The 17573-nt window shown below is 33.8% G+C and overlaps 2 protein-coding genes across 2 annotated transcripts; both read left to right on the forward strand.

Moving 5' to 3' along the window:
- The first annotated feature begins 2990 nt into the window (after positions 1 to 2990).
- Positions 2991 to 13265, forward strand: LOC140054968 (uncharacterized). Its single transcript, XM_072100110.1, has 13 exons — positions 2991 to 3109; positions 3609 to 3803; positions 4333 to 4562; positions 5128 to 5254; positions 5406 to 5500; positions 5650 to 5824; positions 6211 to 6291; positions 9390 to 9569; positions 10140 to 10363; positions 11268 to 11394; positions 11685 to 11779; positions 12662 to 12839; positions 12933 to 13265. Exons 2-13 carry the CDS (start codon positions 3677 to 3679, stop codon positions 13043 to 13045), a joined length of 1752 nt encoding a protein of 583 aa, XP_071956211.1. The 5' UTR covers positions 2991 to 3109; positions 3609 to 3676; the 3' UTR covers positions 13046 to 13265.
- A 457-nt stretch (positions 13266 to 13722) lies between these two features.
- LOC140055635 (sulfotransferase 1C3-like) lies at positions 13723 to 17332 on the forward strand. Its single transcript, XM_072100977.1, has 7 exons — positions 13723 to 13803; positions 13979 to 14139; positions 14817 to 15040; positions 15322 to 15448; positions 15861 to 15955; positions 16152 to 16329; positions 16420 to 17332. The coding sequence occupies exons 2-7, from the start codon at positions 13986 to 13988 to the stop codon at positions 16530 to 16532; spliced, it is 891 nt and encodes a 296-aa protein (XP_071957078.1). The 5' UTR covers positions 13723 to 13803; positions 13979 to 13985; the 3' UTR covers positions 16533 to 17332.
- The last annotated feature ends 241 nt before the right edge of the window (positions 17333 to 17573 follow it).

Here is a 17573-nt window from a genome sequence, read left to right on the forward strand (position 1 = left end):
GTTTTAGTGTCAAATAAATGTAATAATAGCTCAAATTAAATTTTTAAAGTATATCATTCATTGTAAGTGTTGTATTACTTGTTGATATAAAGTTTGCAGTACACCACGTATGTAGTTCTGAAAAGGAAACTGGAGAATATAAATGAAATTGGATGGGATATGCTAAAACAAAGGTAGGAGGGGATTGAAATTAGCTCATAGAAGAGCATAGTTTCCTAAGAACTTTCTTTGTATGTGTGTATTCATAGTCTTAGCAGAAAATTTCACTCTTCCCTGGTCCTATCAATATAAATGTCCACTTTTAAATAGCTATATACCAACAGACAATGATACCTAATGTTTTTTTTTGATGACGTCAACAAAATTTATTTTTTTGTAGCTTGGTTAGCTGAAATGAAATCTCAGTCTTGCCAATAGTACACTATTTTGCTGATTTTCCAGCAGGTGAATTTATTCGCACGAACTGACTTTGTTGTGACGACGTGCGTGACGTATTCATATTATCAAAGATAGTATGTATGGCGTTCATTTTTTCGGAAATAAAGATATCTTAGTTTTAGTATGACTGTAGTAGCTGTCTTTCCAACTATTTGTTACGCAAACAAACAATATTTTTACGCTAAAACTAACGTCGAGGCTATTAATGAAGGTATTGGGAACATCACTTGGGAATCCATTGAATGTGAATCGGTTAATGGAGTATGGTCTAATTTTATTACCAAATTTATGGAATGTGTGAATTTACATATCCCACATAGAAATCAACGCCGAAAGACCAAGCCCTGGATTTTCCCCGAAATTAAAAAAATGGCAGTCAAAAAGAGAAAATTGTTTAACCGCGCTAGACAAGTGGAAACATTAATGACTGGACTGCTTATAAAAAACTGCGTAATAAAATAAGATATGTCACAAATCGTTCCCACAGTAAATATATTGATGAATTAATGGGAAAAGCTGATAATATGAAGCAATTCTGGCAGTATGTCCAGTCTAAACGGAAGTCTGCAAATTGTTCTTCATTTGTGATTAATGATACAATGTGCTCCGATCCAAGGACAATTGCGAACGCGTTTAATTCACTATTCGAATCTTATTTTACCCAGAATGACCCATTAACAGATGAATCTACATCACCCAGACTAGAGGTTACTACTCTAGCAAACATTATTGTCCATTCCATTGTTGTTTTCAGGAAGATCATGAAACTCTCTTTGGGCAAAGCTGCCGGGCCCGATGGCATTACATCTCAAATGTTAAAACTCTGTGCCAAAGGTTTATCGCCATTACTTGCCGATGTTTTTAACTTCAGTTTGGAAAGTGGTGAACTTCCTTCGGCATGGAAATGTGCAAACATCGCACCAGTCCATAAGAAGCTCAGCAAGACGAACCTATGCAACTATAGACCAATTGCACTGACATCTTTGTTCTCAAAGGTGCTCGAGAGTATTGTCACCGATGAACTCCGTCTTCATCTGAACGAATTTGGACTCATGTTTGATGGCCAATATGGTTTTACTCCAGGAAAATCTTGTTCCTCAGTTTTGGCTGAGGCTACAACATCCTGGGTTAAGGCTTTAGATAATGGGGCACCACGGATTGATGTCGTGGCTCTTGATTACAGTAGGGCATTTGATTCCATCTCGCATGACAATCTGGTGAATAAGCTTTCAAAAACGTATGGTGTTGGCGGTGTATTATTAAAATGGATTAACTCTTTCTTATCTGGTCGTAAGCAAAGAGTAATTTTTAATGGTGTCCAATCTGACTGGTGTTTAGTCAAGTCAGGTGTCCCCCAGGGGTCAGTCTTGGGGCCATTATTGTTCAACATTTACGTGAATGACTTAAATCTTCACTTGGAAAGTAAACCGTACCAATATGCTGACGATACATTTATTAGTAAAGCAGTTTATTCTTATTGTGATTTTATTTCCTTACAGAGAGACATTAACAAAATCTCTGAATGGTCTATTTTAAACAAACTTATTTTAAACCCTACTAAATGTAACATCTTGTCTATCGATAGAAGGAGAGCTCCATCTTCTAATGACTATGTACTTAACGATCAGGTTATTGCACATTGCACATCTGAAAATTCTTGGTGTGTACATATCCGATGATTTGTCATGGTCTAAACAAGTCCATGAGGTTGTAAATAAGTGTAATAGAACACTGGGTCTTGTTAGAGCAATTGCTGGTGGTTGTTCTACGGGCCGTTCTTTTAAAATTATACCAGTGTCTAGTCCTCCCTCATATACAGTACTGTTGCGAGGTGTGGTACCCTTATCGCATATGTCAAATTTAAATGATTGAGCAAATCCAGAGACGGGCCACCCGGTTGATCTTACATCAACGTCGTCAGGAAGAGTCATATGATGGGAGACTAGACACTCTTGATATCCCATCCACAATCGCTATTAGAGATTGTTATACTGTTCTATTTGTTTGCAATGTTTTACTTTATCATCAAAGATCTATTATTTATAATTTACTCATAGTTAATAATCGTCATGATACTCTCACTTTCAAGCATCTTCGCTCCAGTAATGATATGTCAAAATTTTGCATCCCGACCAGATTCACTAGAACTTGGAATTCCATACCCAATGAGATTCGTGATATTTTTGTTAATGGTTCTTTTATTAATTTTAAATTATCTCTAAAGCTATATTTTAAATGTCGGAGAGAAACTTTTTAAATTTTTAAATGAAATGATATGTCTACTATATTTGTATATTTGTATATATTCTTGTTATTTGTTATTTATGTATTGGAGAGACACACCTTACCGGTGACAGCGTTTGTTTAATGCTTTTTTCTTTCCTCGGCCTCGTGTCTTGTTTTTTATATATATATATATATATTTTTATGTTTTTTTTGTAATTATTATTATTTTATGTTTATTGCCGAAATGAATAAAATAAAAATATAATACTGGGCCCTTGCTATTTTTGTTTAAAGCTCTTGACATCATAGCGCCCTCTACATAAAATGGAATACAGTACGTGTTTAGCTGCTGCTGAATACATTTCTAACAATGAACTTATAATCAAGGTTCTTTGGTTCTAGTCTTTTCGACGTGCGCCGGAAGACGTTTTAAAAATAAATTAAGGTAGGGAGGGAGGCCTACAGCTAGGCGTCAGGTAATTGTACAGTAGCTAAGGAGCAATATTTCACTCCATTGTTGAAGGCCTGCACAATTGCAATTATTACTGCAGGCAATCCTCGAGATAATCACATCCCGATATTCAAACAAGCGTATAAAAAAAGACAATACAATTCTTTTGTATACGATTGTTTATCTACAGGTAATTGCAGAATCTAAATATATGGCACGCCATATGTGCCTTAATTGAAGAGACCCAATAATTCTTCAGTCAGACTCAAAGTCGATAGTTAAGTTCCGGGTTCATTTTGAAGTCGCTATGCTATTTAAAAATACTGGATCATACGACTGATACTTACTAGTTGCGCTACGTGCAAATAATTTCAATTTTTGCATACAAATTAAAAAATAATTTTGTGTTGCCCACTAAAACATGAAATGAAATCATAATTAAATTAGACTTTGAATAGGTTATTTTGTAGTTTTTTTAAACATTATTTTTCAGGTGGACAATACATCTTTAATATTTCATTTGTACTGTAGTACAGTATTTAGCACGGTAAGCTGAGAATCATGGAAATTGATCGTGTAGTTGGTGGAGTGCGCCATCCTTGGGTGACGTCAGATGAAATCCTGCAAGCGATGCAAACGTTTGAAGTTCGTCACGATGATATCTGGATAATCACATTTCCGAAAGCGGGTAATTGAAAGTTTGGAGTTCAGATAGTAAACATTGGGCTATATCAAAGAACTTATAACACAAGAATCTCCTGTTCGTCCGAAGCGCGTAACAATTTCGAAAGGCATTGTGGGATTGAATAGAGCTATGGGTGGCGCCATTGTGAGCCATGGAGTAGGGCGCCCGCATCAAATTAGAAAGTCAAAATCATAGAGGGGATCTGCTAATGCTCTAGGGGGGATAGAGTAATTGACTGAGGAGTTACGAGGAGTAGGGCGCCCGCATCAAATTAGAAAGTCAAAATCATAGAGGGGATCTGCTAATACTCTAGCGGGGTAGAGTAATTGACTTCCTAGTTTGGAGGGGGCGCTGCTCCATGCTGTGAAATGGCGTCACCCAGTTTGACCTGTTAACCCTGTACTTCCGATACTGTGTTTTGAATGCAAATTGAAGAACAGGAGATTCTTGTGTTATAAGTTCTTTGGTTATATATAACATTCTTTTAAGATTTAAATGCATCAAAACAAGATTTGTATTAAATTGTTTTTAGGAACTACCTGGATGTCTGAAGTTATTTCTGTCCTCTACTACGGCTGCGATATTGAGAAAGCAGATGAGGTTGATATAATGTATCGATTTACATATTTAGATCGAACAAGTGGAGAATCTGACGTATATCCACCCCATGTGTTAGCAGCCAAAAAGCCCTCTCCAAGGTTTCTAAAAACACATCTACAAAGCCATCAAATGGCAAGTGAGATCAACACAAAGAACCCAAAGGTTGGTGTGGTGTTTATGAAAAGAGACATTATTATATTATATTTTGTTTAAACGATTTTGATCTCTAGTTCTCTAACCTTTCAACTGTCACTAAGCCTAACTGGTCTACATAGAAGTTTGCCAGTGTATATTAGGTTTAACTCCTGCAAATCCGTTTTCTGCAGTTTTTCGAAGTTTGGAAACTGGTCTACACTTAAGGCCAACTCAGACAGCGTCGAATGACGAGGCCCGCCTCGTCGGTAGAAAATTAAACATGTTAAAGTTCTTCCGACGACCTAAAAACGCTTTTTTAAGACGAATCGTCTCTTCGGCATTCAACCCAGACAGCACCGACGAGTAAAGACGTTTCGGTCGGCCTCGTGGTCGTACGATGATGTCTAAGTTAACTTATGTTAAGTCTACATTCTGTGGTTCTTAGTCTAGTCTGGGCTTAACAAACTTCAGGTTTCCAACGTTTGCTAGCGTAGACTAGACTTACTAGACTAAGAATCACAGAATGTAGACTTGACTCAAAGTTATTGAAAAATCAACCAAGCGTAGTTAGATGTCTTTCTGATATTCTTAGATTGTGTATGTTGGAAGAAATCCCAAAGACAATGCAGTGTCTCTTTTTCATTATCACCAATATCTTAAACACCTGAGAAAGTATAATTCATGGGATGATTATTTTTCCGCTTTCTGTGATGGCGACGGTAATAATTTTTTATCATTTCAGTTTTAATATCAAGATTTTTAATGTATGTAACAATGTAAACATTGTTTTCGATTAGTTTATTTAGATTCGTACGGACAATATTTTGTTTCGGTTTTTGGTACGTGATTTTTCTTATTTTGTCGGTTTAGTTCGTGGTGGTTCGTGGTTTAACATGAACCTTTACTGGTGGAATAGAAGGAATGATGACAATGTATTGTTTGTCAAATATGAAGATATGAAAAAGGTAACTGAAAAAGTAACCAATGCATTTGATTTTTAACGGCGTGTTAAATTAACTGTTTAATGAATTTTTTTTAAACTATAATTTTGTAATTTTTAAGGTAATAAATGAAGTCTATGTTACAGGAAAATAACATAAAATATCTGTTACAGGATCTTGGAGCAGTAATTGTAAAAGTTTCAGAGTTTTTTGGTTGGCCGATTCCTGGAGGAAAATTAGAAGAGATTGTTCAACACTGCTCCTTTAGTAGTATGAAGAAAAATCCAAAGGCAAACTGGACAAATATTGTAAAAGTTGAAACATCAAATTTTCAGTTTATGAGAAAAGGTAATTATTTAGTAGTAGACCTATAACATTTTTGGAAAAGCAGATATTACGCAGCGGCGCTGTCCACTTTGAGACATGCCCGTGAGTGAGAAACGTTTATATAGGCCTACGAACTTCTACAAGTTTCCGCAGATTTGAGAAATTCAGTTTGCTAAACACATTATTTTTAAGACAATCTATCTTGAAGTTTTCTCACTTGTTGTTAACCAAGGTAATATTCTTGTTTAACATAATCCGTCTCTTTTAATCCAAATCAAAGATTATCCAAAAATTTAAGGATATCAAATTAAAAATAAATACCATATTATTGTTGTTTTGCGCATGGTCGTTTGGTTATCCGTAAAATTAGAAACAATAGTTATATAAATCTGTTCTTCACACTGTAGGTCAAGTTGGCGACTGGAAGAATTATTTCACTGTGAGCCAAAGTGAAACGTTTGACAAACTTTACGAAGAAAAAATGGAAGGTTCGGGCCTGACGTTTGAATACACTATATAAAAAGCAATAGGAATTACGTTTCAATAGATGAAACATACGTTTAGTAAGAAAAGATTTAAAGCCGATTTTCTACTAGGCAAATTTGCGAATCCAACGTTACGAAGAGAACAAATCGCCTACTCGCTTTCCACTTTAGCTGCGACATTCATGTTCCTCGCGTGGCTGCTGCTGAGGTTTTCGATTCGCATGATGAGTGCTCATGAAAGCGTCTTAGCTCATTTTCTGAGCTGTGATTGGTTGCGCAATATTTCGCTTTGCAAAAAGTAGAAACAATTCGAACTAGTGCAGCGAAAAATCGAAGGAACTAGAATTCGGAGTATGACAGACCGAAACTCGAATGCGCATAAGCAGAGCATGACGCTTTCGATTCCCGCGAACAAATTCGCCTAGTGGAAAATCGGCTTAGTGATCAAGACCGCCGATCCGTTTCTGCTAAAACACGCGAGTTATTGCAGGAGGTTCTGTTTACACAGAGGTACACAATGTTAAGCTCTGTCTACACTATTAGATTAGTTTGACAAAAAATGTGATGTGCTCAAATACGGTGGTAATATGCCCAAATATGGTAGTGATAATCCGAAATATGGTAGTGATATGCCCAATGGTAGTGGTATAACATCACCATGTCCATAGTGGGGCACATAAAGTTTAATAGTGTAGACAGAGCTTAGCATTGTGTACCTCTGTGTAAACAGAACCAGCAATACATGATAGTTAATACAACGATGTCCTTGTTTCCTATTGGCTATGTAACTACAGTCTGCTATTTTCCCGCAATATTTTAAAGCGCCCGGATCTTGCCGTTGATTGCCACTTGCTGTTATTGTAAATTATTAAATTATTATTCATTTTCTTTTGATCATCACAGTATTGCTTCTTTTTACTAATTATGAATTTAGACATTTAAAGCAAAAAAATAGTCAAATTGGCTGTCAGCCAATTTGATTTTTTGGTTGAATTTAACCATTTATTATGTTATTTTATAAGTGAAACATTTTTTTCGTTTTTTTTTCTACAGAAGTGATTATTATTATTAAAACTACACAATTACCTATTCAAAGTCTGATAAACTTCATTTTTTATGTTTTGGGGGACAATACATCTTTAACCGATATAGAATAGGCCTATGGTGAAAGAAATGTCCGTATTTCGTAATAAATTATGTCATAATGTTAATATGAATATGTTTGTTTTATCACCTACCAGTAGGCCTATAGTTAAGATGCTCTTGATACAATATAGATGCTAGGGCCATGGTTATTGTAGAAAAAATATTTATAAAAATCAGATAGATTTAGCTGTCGCAATCTGATGTTTGTGCGTACAACACCCAGAAGAAATAACAGAACAGAAATAAAAGAACACGTTTTAAGCCGATATCGACTCGACATCTGAACTTTGGAACAAAATAATATTCGTATTTGAAAATAAACCATATTGTAATGTAGATGAACTGGTTGCTTAGCTGTGATATTTATCTTTCATATTTATTCCTACGGACTAAGGTTTATTTGAAAGTTTCCTTGATACAGCGGCACATGTTCGTTACATTATGATAGGCCTACTGACTATACACATTCATGACAAGCTTCGACTGATGCACATCAGATTAGGATTATTGATACTAGGCCAACATGATATAGCCCTTGACTTACTTTTATTGTAAATGCTATTCATAAATGCACTATAAATCAGTTGATAAGACTTATTGACAAAATCTCCCAAAACAATCAAAAGGATTGTGGTCATATCTGTATGTTTAAGGTACAGCAGAGTGGTGATTGAGGCGTTTCATACGTATAGAATACTAGGCCGACTGAAACCAGCTGAAACGAAGAAGAAGAGTTTTTGTTTTAAGGATTACAGAAGACTGTATCGTTCTGTAAGTGAGGTTCATGATTATTCTTTTTCTTTTTAACACATAGGCCTAATGTTTTATTAGAACCAAAAAGTTATTAACGTGAAAAAAATTGTGATTATGTTCTAGTTTAATAATCTTGTTCTTTTATTTGCACGGCGGCCGGACCATGAACCACATAATATTTTATTAGATACCAGCAACTAATTAACATGAAAGCCGGTTGATCTCCATTTGTGATTATGCTCTATTGAACAAAGTATCTCTAGTTAATCTCAGTTGTTCTTTTTATTTGCACGGTGGCCGGACCGTGAAACACATAATATTTTATTAGAGACCAGTAAGTAGGCTAATTAACAGCCGGAATTGATCCTCACTTGTGATTAAATGTTCTAATGAACATTGTGTCTATTTAATCTTGTTCAGGACCCAAGTGGAAACAAGGAAACTTGTCTTGGCTATCCTTGTGATCAAGGTCTTTGCAAAATGTTTCCATTTCAGTTTTATTTTGATATTTATGTACAGTATTCTAATTGACCTCGAGAAACTCAAAACTCAAACTTTTTATTTGCACGGCGGCTGGACCGTGAAACGTATAATATTTTATTAAAGACCAGCAACTAATTAAAGATGTATTGTCCCCTAACAAATAATTGTGTTGTTTTGTTGTTGAATATACCATTTCAATGTCACCTAATAGTTATCCAGTTTGTCCGAAAAAAATGTGTTTACCTAAAAAAATGTAAATTAAAGCAAACAAATTGTCAAATTGGCTTCCAGCAAATGGGTTTTTGGTTGAATTTAACCATTATTTTGTCATTTTATAACTGAAAACATTAATGTTTTCCGGTTTTTTTTATTTTGTATTACTTTGTAATGTAACCAAGTTATGTAATGTATACTGTTTTATGAAATATAGAAAATAAAATTTAAAAAAAAGAAAGTGATAACTTGATTAAAACTACAATCAAAGTCTGATTTTATTAATCTTTATTTTTCATGTTTTGGGGGACAATACGTCTTTAACATGAAAGCCGGTTGATCCCTACTTGTGATAACAATAATATACTCAAGTCTTTCAAATCCAGCCCTATGCCTAAAAAAGACTTATTTATAATAAATATTGATAAATAAAGTTCAATTATTAGTTCAATAGATAATTTTTTAATTAGTTTCAAAAGACTAAATTCTCTTTTTTTTTATTTAAGTGTTAATAGAAATATTCAGAAGTACGATGTCATCAGAAACAAACAAAGAACATGCAGAGATTGATCGTGTTGTTGGTGGTGTCAGACATCCTTGGGGTACTTCAGATAAACTCTTAGAGGCAATGAAAACATTCAAAGTTCGTCAAGATGATATTTGGGTTATCACATTTCCAAAGGCTGGTAAGTGAAAAAGACACGATGCATTACATAACAACAAAACTATAATTCTACTGTACAACAATACGAATGATACCGAGTGGTTGGTTTGCCTAGGCATCCGTACATTCAATCACAACTTTTCCATTCTTATTGTCCTTGCGTCCTGCCTCGCTTTCAGTCTCGAACACACTTCACTGCAAGTCTTTATTCCATAATTACACAGTCCCATATCCACTGTCCAGAAAGCCTACCATCTCCGACTTGTACCGTCTCGATAGTGTGTCCTTCCCTTGTATCGCACACCCAACACAGCTTTCCATCACAACGCTCCCTTCTGATTCGTCTACTTGACCACCGGCGACTTGATTCATTTGCATGCGACACCTGATTATCGTCACACGTAACACAACCCTGGAACTAGGTCAGGATTGAACCCTGGAACTAGGTCAGGATTGAACCCTGGAACTAGGTCAGGATTGAACCCTGGAACTAGGTCAGGATTGAACCCTGGACCTTGGGATTGGAAAGCAAGCACGTTAACCACCAAGCTACAGCTCCACTACATTTACATTTTTTCATGATTTATTTTAGGCACCACGTGGATGCAGGAAATAATGTCAGTACTGTACCATGATTGTAATGTTGTGAAAGCAGACGAGAAGGCAATTGATGATCGCTTTGCTTTCCTAGATTTTGAAGACAAAAAATCAGATTCTCCCTACGTGTTAGCAGCCAAAAAACCTTCTCCACGATTTCTGAAGACTCATCTACCGAGTCACCAGATGGCCAGTGAACTAACTAACAAGAAACCAAAGGTGGGCCTGGCTACGGATCTACCGTTTATCTTTCGTTAACAGGAAGGCATAATTCGTTTACAGGCCTCTTAAGTGTCATCCATGGTATACTGTTCATCTTCATATTAACACGTTTTTTGTATAATATTATATAGCCTATATGTATCTACAATTCAATTCAATAGCATTTCTTCAATAATGGTAAGACAAATAATACAAGAATAATAAACAATAAGAAACAGTAATACAATACAAAAACAAGAAAAGGTAAATAAAAGAAAGGAATGCCATCATTGGTTGTGATGATTAGAAGAGTTAATTCATAAGAAAACATCTTGGATATTTAATGAGGTTATTTTTATCACAGTCTATTAGGCCTACTCGTTTTTCTTGAGTATATATGCTGATACTGTTATTTTGTTTGCTTCAATGTTTTCGAATGGTACGTGACCGGCGAGCGTGAGGCTTTGGGGAAGGGGATTGCTAGTAGACCTAGGCCTAGTAAAGAGAACTTACATTACAAGTAATTAAGCCGGTTGATCCTCATTTGTGATTACGTTCTATTGAACAAAGTATCTCTAGTTAATCTCAGTTGAACTTTTTATTTGCACGGCGGCCGGACCGTGAAACACATAATAGAGACCAGTAAGTAATTAACAGCCGGAATTGATCCTCACCTGTGATTAAATGTTCTAATGAACATTGTGTCTATTTAATCTTGTTTAGGACCCAAGTGAAAACAAGGAAACTTGTCTTGGCTATCCTTGTGATCAAGGTCTGTTCCTTTGCGGAAATGTTTTCTATTTTTATATTAATTATGTGCAGTATTTTAATTGACCTTGATTATTTAATAAAGAAACTCAAAACTCAAACTAGTAAAGATAACTTAAATAATTTCTTAAGAATATACCCTTTCTTTTAATAGATAGTGTATGTTTCAAGAAATCCGAAAGATAACGCCGTGTCTCTCTTTCACTTTCACCAGTCGCTTAGACTCTTGAAAACGTACGATTCTTGGGATGACTATTATAACGCATTTTGTGCTGGTGACGGTAACTTAAATTTCTTTTTTTTTGTGTGTGTGGGAAATCGAATTCACTTTCTTCATACAGTATAACAAACTTAATTTTATTACATTCAATTTTTCAATATTATATTAAGCGTACTAACATTCTATTAAATAACTCTGTAATGTGTTTATAAAATTTCTTTCATAACAAGAAAAAAGTTAGTTTTGCTATGCCTCAATCTCAATATTTAGTATATTTATTTAAATAATGAAATATTTAAAAAAATCAATATTAGCCTAGTTACCGTATGAAACTTCTCATTGTTATATTAGTTCATGGTGGTTCGTGGTTTGACATGAACCTGTATTGGTGGAATAGAAGAAATGATGACAATGTATTATTTGTCAAATACGAAGATATGAAAAAGGTAATTACAGCATTCAAGATTCAAGATTCAAGAAATTTTATTTGTCCATAAAAATGGAAATTCACTTTGCTTGGTAGATTAAAACAACAATATTGCAACAATTTAAAACGTGCAGTATTATAACAGATTAAAAATACAAGATAAAACGTTAAAAATACTGATAAAAATGTAAAACTATTTAAAAATTGCATTAACGTCTTACATTAGAATTAAAAATATGAATGCTATTTACAACGAAGGATTTTCTAGTTCTACAAAGATTTGCTCTTGGAGGTCGTAGCCTAATACCTGATCTATTTAAGTTATAACAGTAATGTAACGGATGAGTGGGGTGTTTCATAATATTGTTTACTTTAAAAAAAATACTCTTTTCATTGATAAATGAACAAGGCGTTAGATCAGCTTTAATAATACGTTGTGCAATTTTACGTGGTCTATCAATTTTATTCTTATCATTTTCAGTAAAGTTACCGTACCATAAAACCATCCAATGCTAAAAGATAAAATACTTTGAATAATACTTTGATAAAATAGAATTAAAATAGTGTTATCAACTCTAATTTGCTTGAGTTTAAATAAATGTAGTAAAATATGTCATACTAATCTCTAATTCATCTGGGTTCAAATAATCTATTTTGAAAGTAGTCACTCGCACATTATTTTTATTAAAAAAAGATATTTTTACATGTCAAAGTTCAGTTTAGAAAGAAAGTGAAGCTAATTAGACATACAGTGTTATCCCGTGAAAGATACCAAATAATAATGTTTAGATATAAATAACTGAAATAAATGGAAATAATCATTAAAGCATATAAACTACAATGCTAATGAATTCATAAAAAAGAAGTCTGAATTAAACAATATTGGATTTCGTTTCTGCAGGATCTAGGTGCAGCGATCACGAAGGTATCCAAGTTTTTTGGGTGGCCGATTCCTGATGGAAAACTCAAGGAGGTTGTTCAGCACTGTACATTTAGTAGTATGAAAAAGAATCCTACAACTAACTATGAGAAGATGAAAGAAATTGCTTCGAACCAAGATTTTCAATTTATGAGAAAGGGTAAGTTTTTTTTTATTTCTAAACACACACAAACACATACCATCATAACATTTTACCATGCTTTAATGACATTTTGGTTTCATCAAAATGTAGGACAAGTTGGTGACTGGAAGAACTATTTCACTGTGAGCCAAAGTGAAGCTTTTGATGTTCTGTATGAAAAAAAGATGAAAGGATCGGGTTTGACGTTTGCATATGAACTTTGAATGATTGTTTAATCAAAAATCAATCAAAATCAATTTCTTAATCAACGTACCAGCATCAGATGGGTAGCAGCTTATTATTTACACGTTTATTACTTTTATATTCATAAGTTGTGTTTCTTTTGCATATAATACTTTTGAAGAACTCTCGTTTTTATGAGTATTTTTCGTTAGATTTATATAATATACAAATAAAGTAAAGATGTATTGTCCACCAAAATCATGAAAAAAAAAATGAAAAAAAGTAATGCTTTCACTTATGAAACGATTAAATAAACGTTTAAAAATTAAATCAAAACAAATTTGACTATTTTTTACTTTGAATTACAGTTTTTTTCGATCCAATTTTTGTTCAAAGTGAATAACTATTGTGACATTAAAATAGCATATTCAACAAAAAAAGTTCTATTCGTATTCGTATTCGTATTCAACAAATAGCTAAAACAAGTGTTATGTCAGAGCAGACTTAAATTATAAAATTGCTGGTTTAATTTATTACGTAATAATAATATTACTATACTTTTACGAGACATGAACATCATACGATTGGTGTATTTTGAAAAATAAAAACATTTTAGCAAGCAGGGAGTATCCGTGAGTTTGATTGACTGCTTTTATTGAGACCATACATTCTTGCTAGTACACTGTCATTGGCAATCGCCCAAAAACTAATTTATAGGCCTATTGATGAGTGAGTCCTGAAGGAACACGACGGCAAAGCTTGGTTTCAGTTATATTTTCTTAGGGCTGTGAAATCATTGGTAATTGTCATTGAATTATTTCTATTTGAATTTAATGTATTTCAAGCAAAGTAGTAAGCCTCATTATTTTTTTTTATATACAGAAACTTAGAGTTTAGTACTTATTGTTATCGTTGAGGCAGAAAACATTGTGTGAAAACAGATGAGTAATTCTTTCAATTGTAATACTTTACAGGAATAGGATGTCATCAGAGACAAACAAAGAACATGCAGAGATTGATCGTGTTGTTGGTGGTGTCAGACATCCTTGGGATACTTCAGATGAAATCCTGGAAGCAATGACAACTTTTGAAGTTCGTCAAGAGGATATCTGGGTAATCACGTATCCAAAATCGGGTTAGTGCACATAAATGTATAGTATAACTATCAAACTTTATGTGACAAAACAAATGTGATGTGCCCATATGGAAGTGATAGGCACAAATATAGTAGTGATGACATCATCATGTCCATATATGGGCACATCACATTGTTTGTCAGAGAAAGTTTGATAGTGTAGACATAGCTTAACAGTAACATCCGGAAATTGTCAGTTATCTGTATCCGCCACTGCTTATTAAAGCAATATTTAAAGATATCGTCCCTGAAAACTATGAAGAATAATAAGTTGGACTTTGAATAGGTCATTTTGCAATTTTCAGAGGTTATTCACTTCCGAAAAAAATGAACAAAAAGAATTATTTCTCTTACTAAAAAGACAAAATAAACGGTTAAATTTAACCAAAAACCCATTTCCTGACAATTTGTATTTTGCATTCAAATTATAGCTATCAAAGTATAGCTATTATATAAAATGTTATATTAAAGATATACCATGAAAAACCAAATTATAAAAAAAAAATTCCTCCAGGCAGACAATTTTTTTGAAAATGAATAATATAGGCCTAATATTGCTATACTGTATGTATCATTCCATGTTAAGCTATAGATATTATACTAGTAATATTGCCACGAGGCGTAATCATGTTACTTCTATAATATCACGAATAATGTTATTTTATGTAATTTTTTAGGCACCACGTGGATGCAGGAAATAGTGTCAGTACTGTACAATGACTGTAATGTTGTCAAGGCAGATGAGAAGGAAATTGCTGATCGTTTTGCTTTCTTGGATTTAAAATTATCCCACAAAGATTTCCCACACGTTGTAGCAGCCAAAACACCTTCTCCGCGATTTCTCAAGACTCATCTACCAAGTCATCAGATGGCAAAAGAAATCAATACAAAGAAACCAACGGTAGGGCTCAGATTGTTCATCTTAGCATAACGCATATTTTAGTCTTTCTTTTTTTTTCTTGTTCATTTCTTCTTTCTTTTTTCCCTTTATTTTTTTTCCTTCATTTTTCCCCTTTTTTTCTTCTTTTTCCATTTTTTCCCTTTTTTTAATTTCTTTTTGCCACCTACTAAAAACAATTCAATGATCCAATCCAATCCAAAAGATAACATTTTCCCGTACTACACCCTATAATTGATTGCAGAAATACCCCCATGTTATTAAAATGATCTATTATATTGCAGATAGTGTATGTTGCAAGAAACCCGAAAGATAACGCCGTGTCTCTCTTCCATTTTCATCAATCACTTAAATTCTTGAGAAGTTACGAATCCTGGGATGATTATTACAACGCATTTTGTGCTGGTGATGGTAACTGTCGATAGTAGTATATAATAATGAGTTTGATTTGCGACGACCTATGACCTATTGTTTCATTGAATCCATCGAGAGGAATCGAGAAATAAGGAAGCATGTCTAGTGTCTAGTATTCGTAATAAATTAAGATGACGTCATCATGTCCATATGTGGGCATATCACATTGTTTTGTCACATTATGTGATAGTGTAGACATAGCTTTAAGCATCGGTATCATTGCAATATTTAAATTAAGATTTTGTTTGTCAATTCGTTTTATTTGTATCTGTACTTATTCAGTAGTTAATGGTTTAAGATGTGTATCAAGGTTTAAAAAAATAACAAATGACATTTTTTTTTAATTACATAAATCATAATGACAACTTTATGAATATTGAGTTATTATTCATTGTTGTTTTTTGTCTAGTTCATGGTGGTTCGTGGTTTGACATGAACTTATACTGGTGGAATAGAAGACATGATGAAAATGTATTGTTTGTCAAATACGAAGATATGAAAAAGGTAATTTGCATTCGTTACAGTAGTAGCAGGATTAAAATAGAATTGTTTTTTCCTAAATTTGTTGAGTTTAGAAGAGATTGTACAGTTATGTTAAATCGGACATCTATCTTTGTGGCAAGGTGTGTTATTGGAAAAAGAAGTTTGAAAATGTTGTGAATTGATGAAAAAAATATAATATTGGATCTCGTTTGTGCAGGATCTAGGTGGAGTGATCACGAAAGTATCCGAGTTCTTTGGGTGGCCGATTCCTGATGGAAAACTCAAGGAGGTTGTTCAGCATTGTAAATTTAGTAGCATGAAAAAGAATCCAAAAACTAACTATGAGAAGATATTGCAATATTCAAGAAACCCAGCTTTTCGATTTATGAGAAAAGGTAAAGTGTTTACTGTTTGTTGTGTAAAAACAAATGTAAACATAATCATGTATGATATTTTAAATGACATTTTGATTTCATCTCTTCTAGGACAAGTTGGTGACTGGAAGAATTATTTCACTGTGAGCCAAAGTGAAGCATTTGATGTTCTGTATGAAGAAAAGATGAAAGGATCGGGTTTGACGTTTGAATATAATATATGAACTATGAACTTGTTGAATTGCATTGTTTTGTTAGAATAACAATAGTATGCCTTTCGCTCCTTCTTTTTAATGTTACATCGCCTACCTATAGTCCGATTTATGTATATAAATCATGAATAATACCACCAAACTTACGAGTTAAGATAACTATAGCGAGGCAATTAATAAAAAGGCAAACTGCCTTAAAATGTAAATGTGACATGTTTAGAGAAACTATTCTCATCATCAGAACAGTAAACAACGCCTAGAGTGCTTATATATGCCAATAGGACATGTGTATGTAAATGAAGTAATTAGCATAACAAAACAACAAGGAATGTAGGCAACAGCCAATCATATGGCAAGTGTGACGCCTAAGTTATAGATTCGTTTGTTCAAGGAAGGTTTACTCCACGAGATGTGGAGGGCTTCCTTGACCTTAAGTTTGAAAGCGGAATCTGCAGAATCCAGAACGGTGAAGCATTCCGCCTTAGCGAGGACCTTACACCGTTCTCTGAATCCTGCAGATGTTGAAAAATGTGAGAAGCCTTGTCCCTGATGTTCACGCACCCGCATTGATAACCGTTATTGGTTCACTGTTCTGATGATGAGAATAGTTTCTCGAAACATGTCACATTTACATTTTAAGGCAGTTTGCCTTTTTATTAAATGCCTCGCTATATAGTTATCTTAATTTATGTATATCATTTTAATCTAAATTTCTGTAAACGAACATTTCTTTGTATATTTAAAACAAAATAAACTTGTAGACAATTATACACTAAAAGTTTACCAATTATAGTCCTAAATATTTATCTTATTGGCTCATGACTTAACTACTTTTTAACTAAAAAATGCTTGTTACTGTATTATATATTCGATGAGCATTATGTTGAAGCAGAGTACGTGACCAACTAATGTTTAGTTTGTAATCAATTATGTAGCCTGCCTACTACCTCTACAGCTCACTATGTCGGTCGGTTGGTCGGTAGGTAACCACTAACTTGAGCACGCGACTGCAGCCATGTATATGGCCTTTTTTAGATAATGAATTGTTTGGAG

This window comes from Antedon mediterranea, chromosome 7 (genome assembly GCF_964355755.1).
Source record: "Antedon mediterranea chromosome 7, ecAntMedi1.1, whole genome shotgun sequence".
Classification (NCBI taxonomy): domain Eukaryota; kingdom Metazoa; phylum Echinodermata; class Crinoidea; order Comatulida; family Antedonidae; genus Antedon; species Antedon mediterranea.

Bases quoted from the DNA above. Each gene is read 5' to 3' on its own strand.
- LOC140054968 (XM_072100110.1), top strand. From the start codon at position 3,677: ATGGAAATTGATCGTGTAGTTGGTGGAGTGCGCCATCCTTGGGTGACG. The intron at 5,255-5,405 runs GTAATAATTTTT...TTGTCGGTTTAG, and splicing joins CGCTTTCTGTGATGGCGACG to TTCGTGGTGGTTCGTGGTTT. The intron at 11,395-11,684 runs GTAACTTAAATT...TTGTTATATTAG, and splicing joins CGCATTTTGTGCTGGTGACG to TTCATGGTGGTTCGTGGTTT.
- LOC140055635 (XM_072100977.1), top strand. From the start codon at position 13,986: ATGTCATCAGAGACAAACAAAGAACATGCAGAGATTGATCGTGTTGTT. The intron at 15,041-15,321 runs GTAGGGCTCAGA...ATTATATTGCAG, and splicing joins TCAATACAAAGAAACCAACG to ATAGTGTATGTTGCAAGAAA. The intron at 16,330-16,419 runs GTAAAGTGTTTA...CATCTCTTCTAG, and splicing joins TTTTCGATTTATGAGAAAAG to GACAAGTTGGTGACTGGAAG.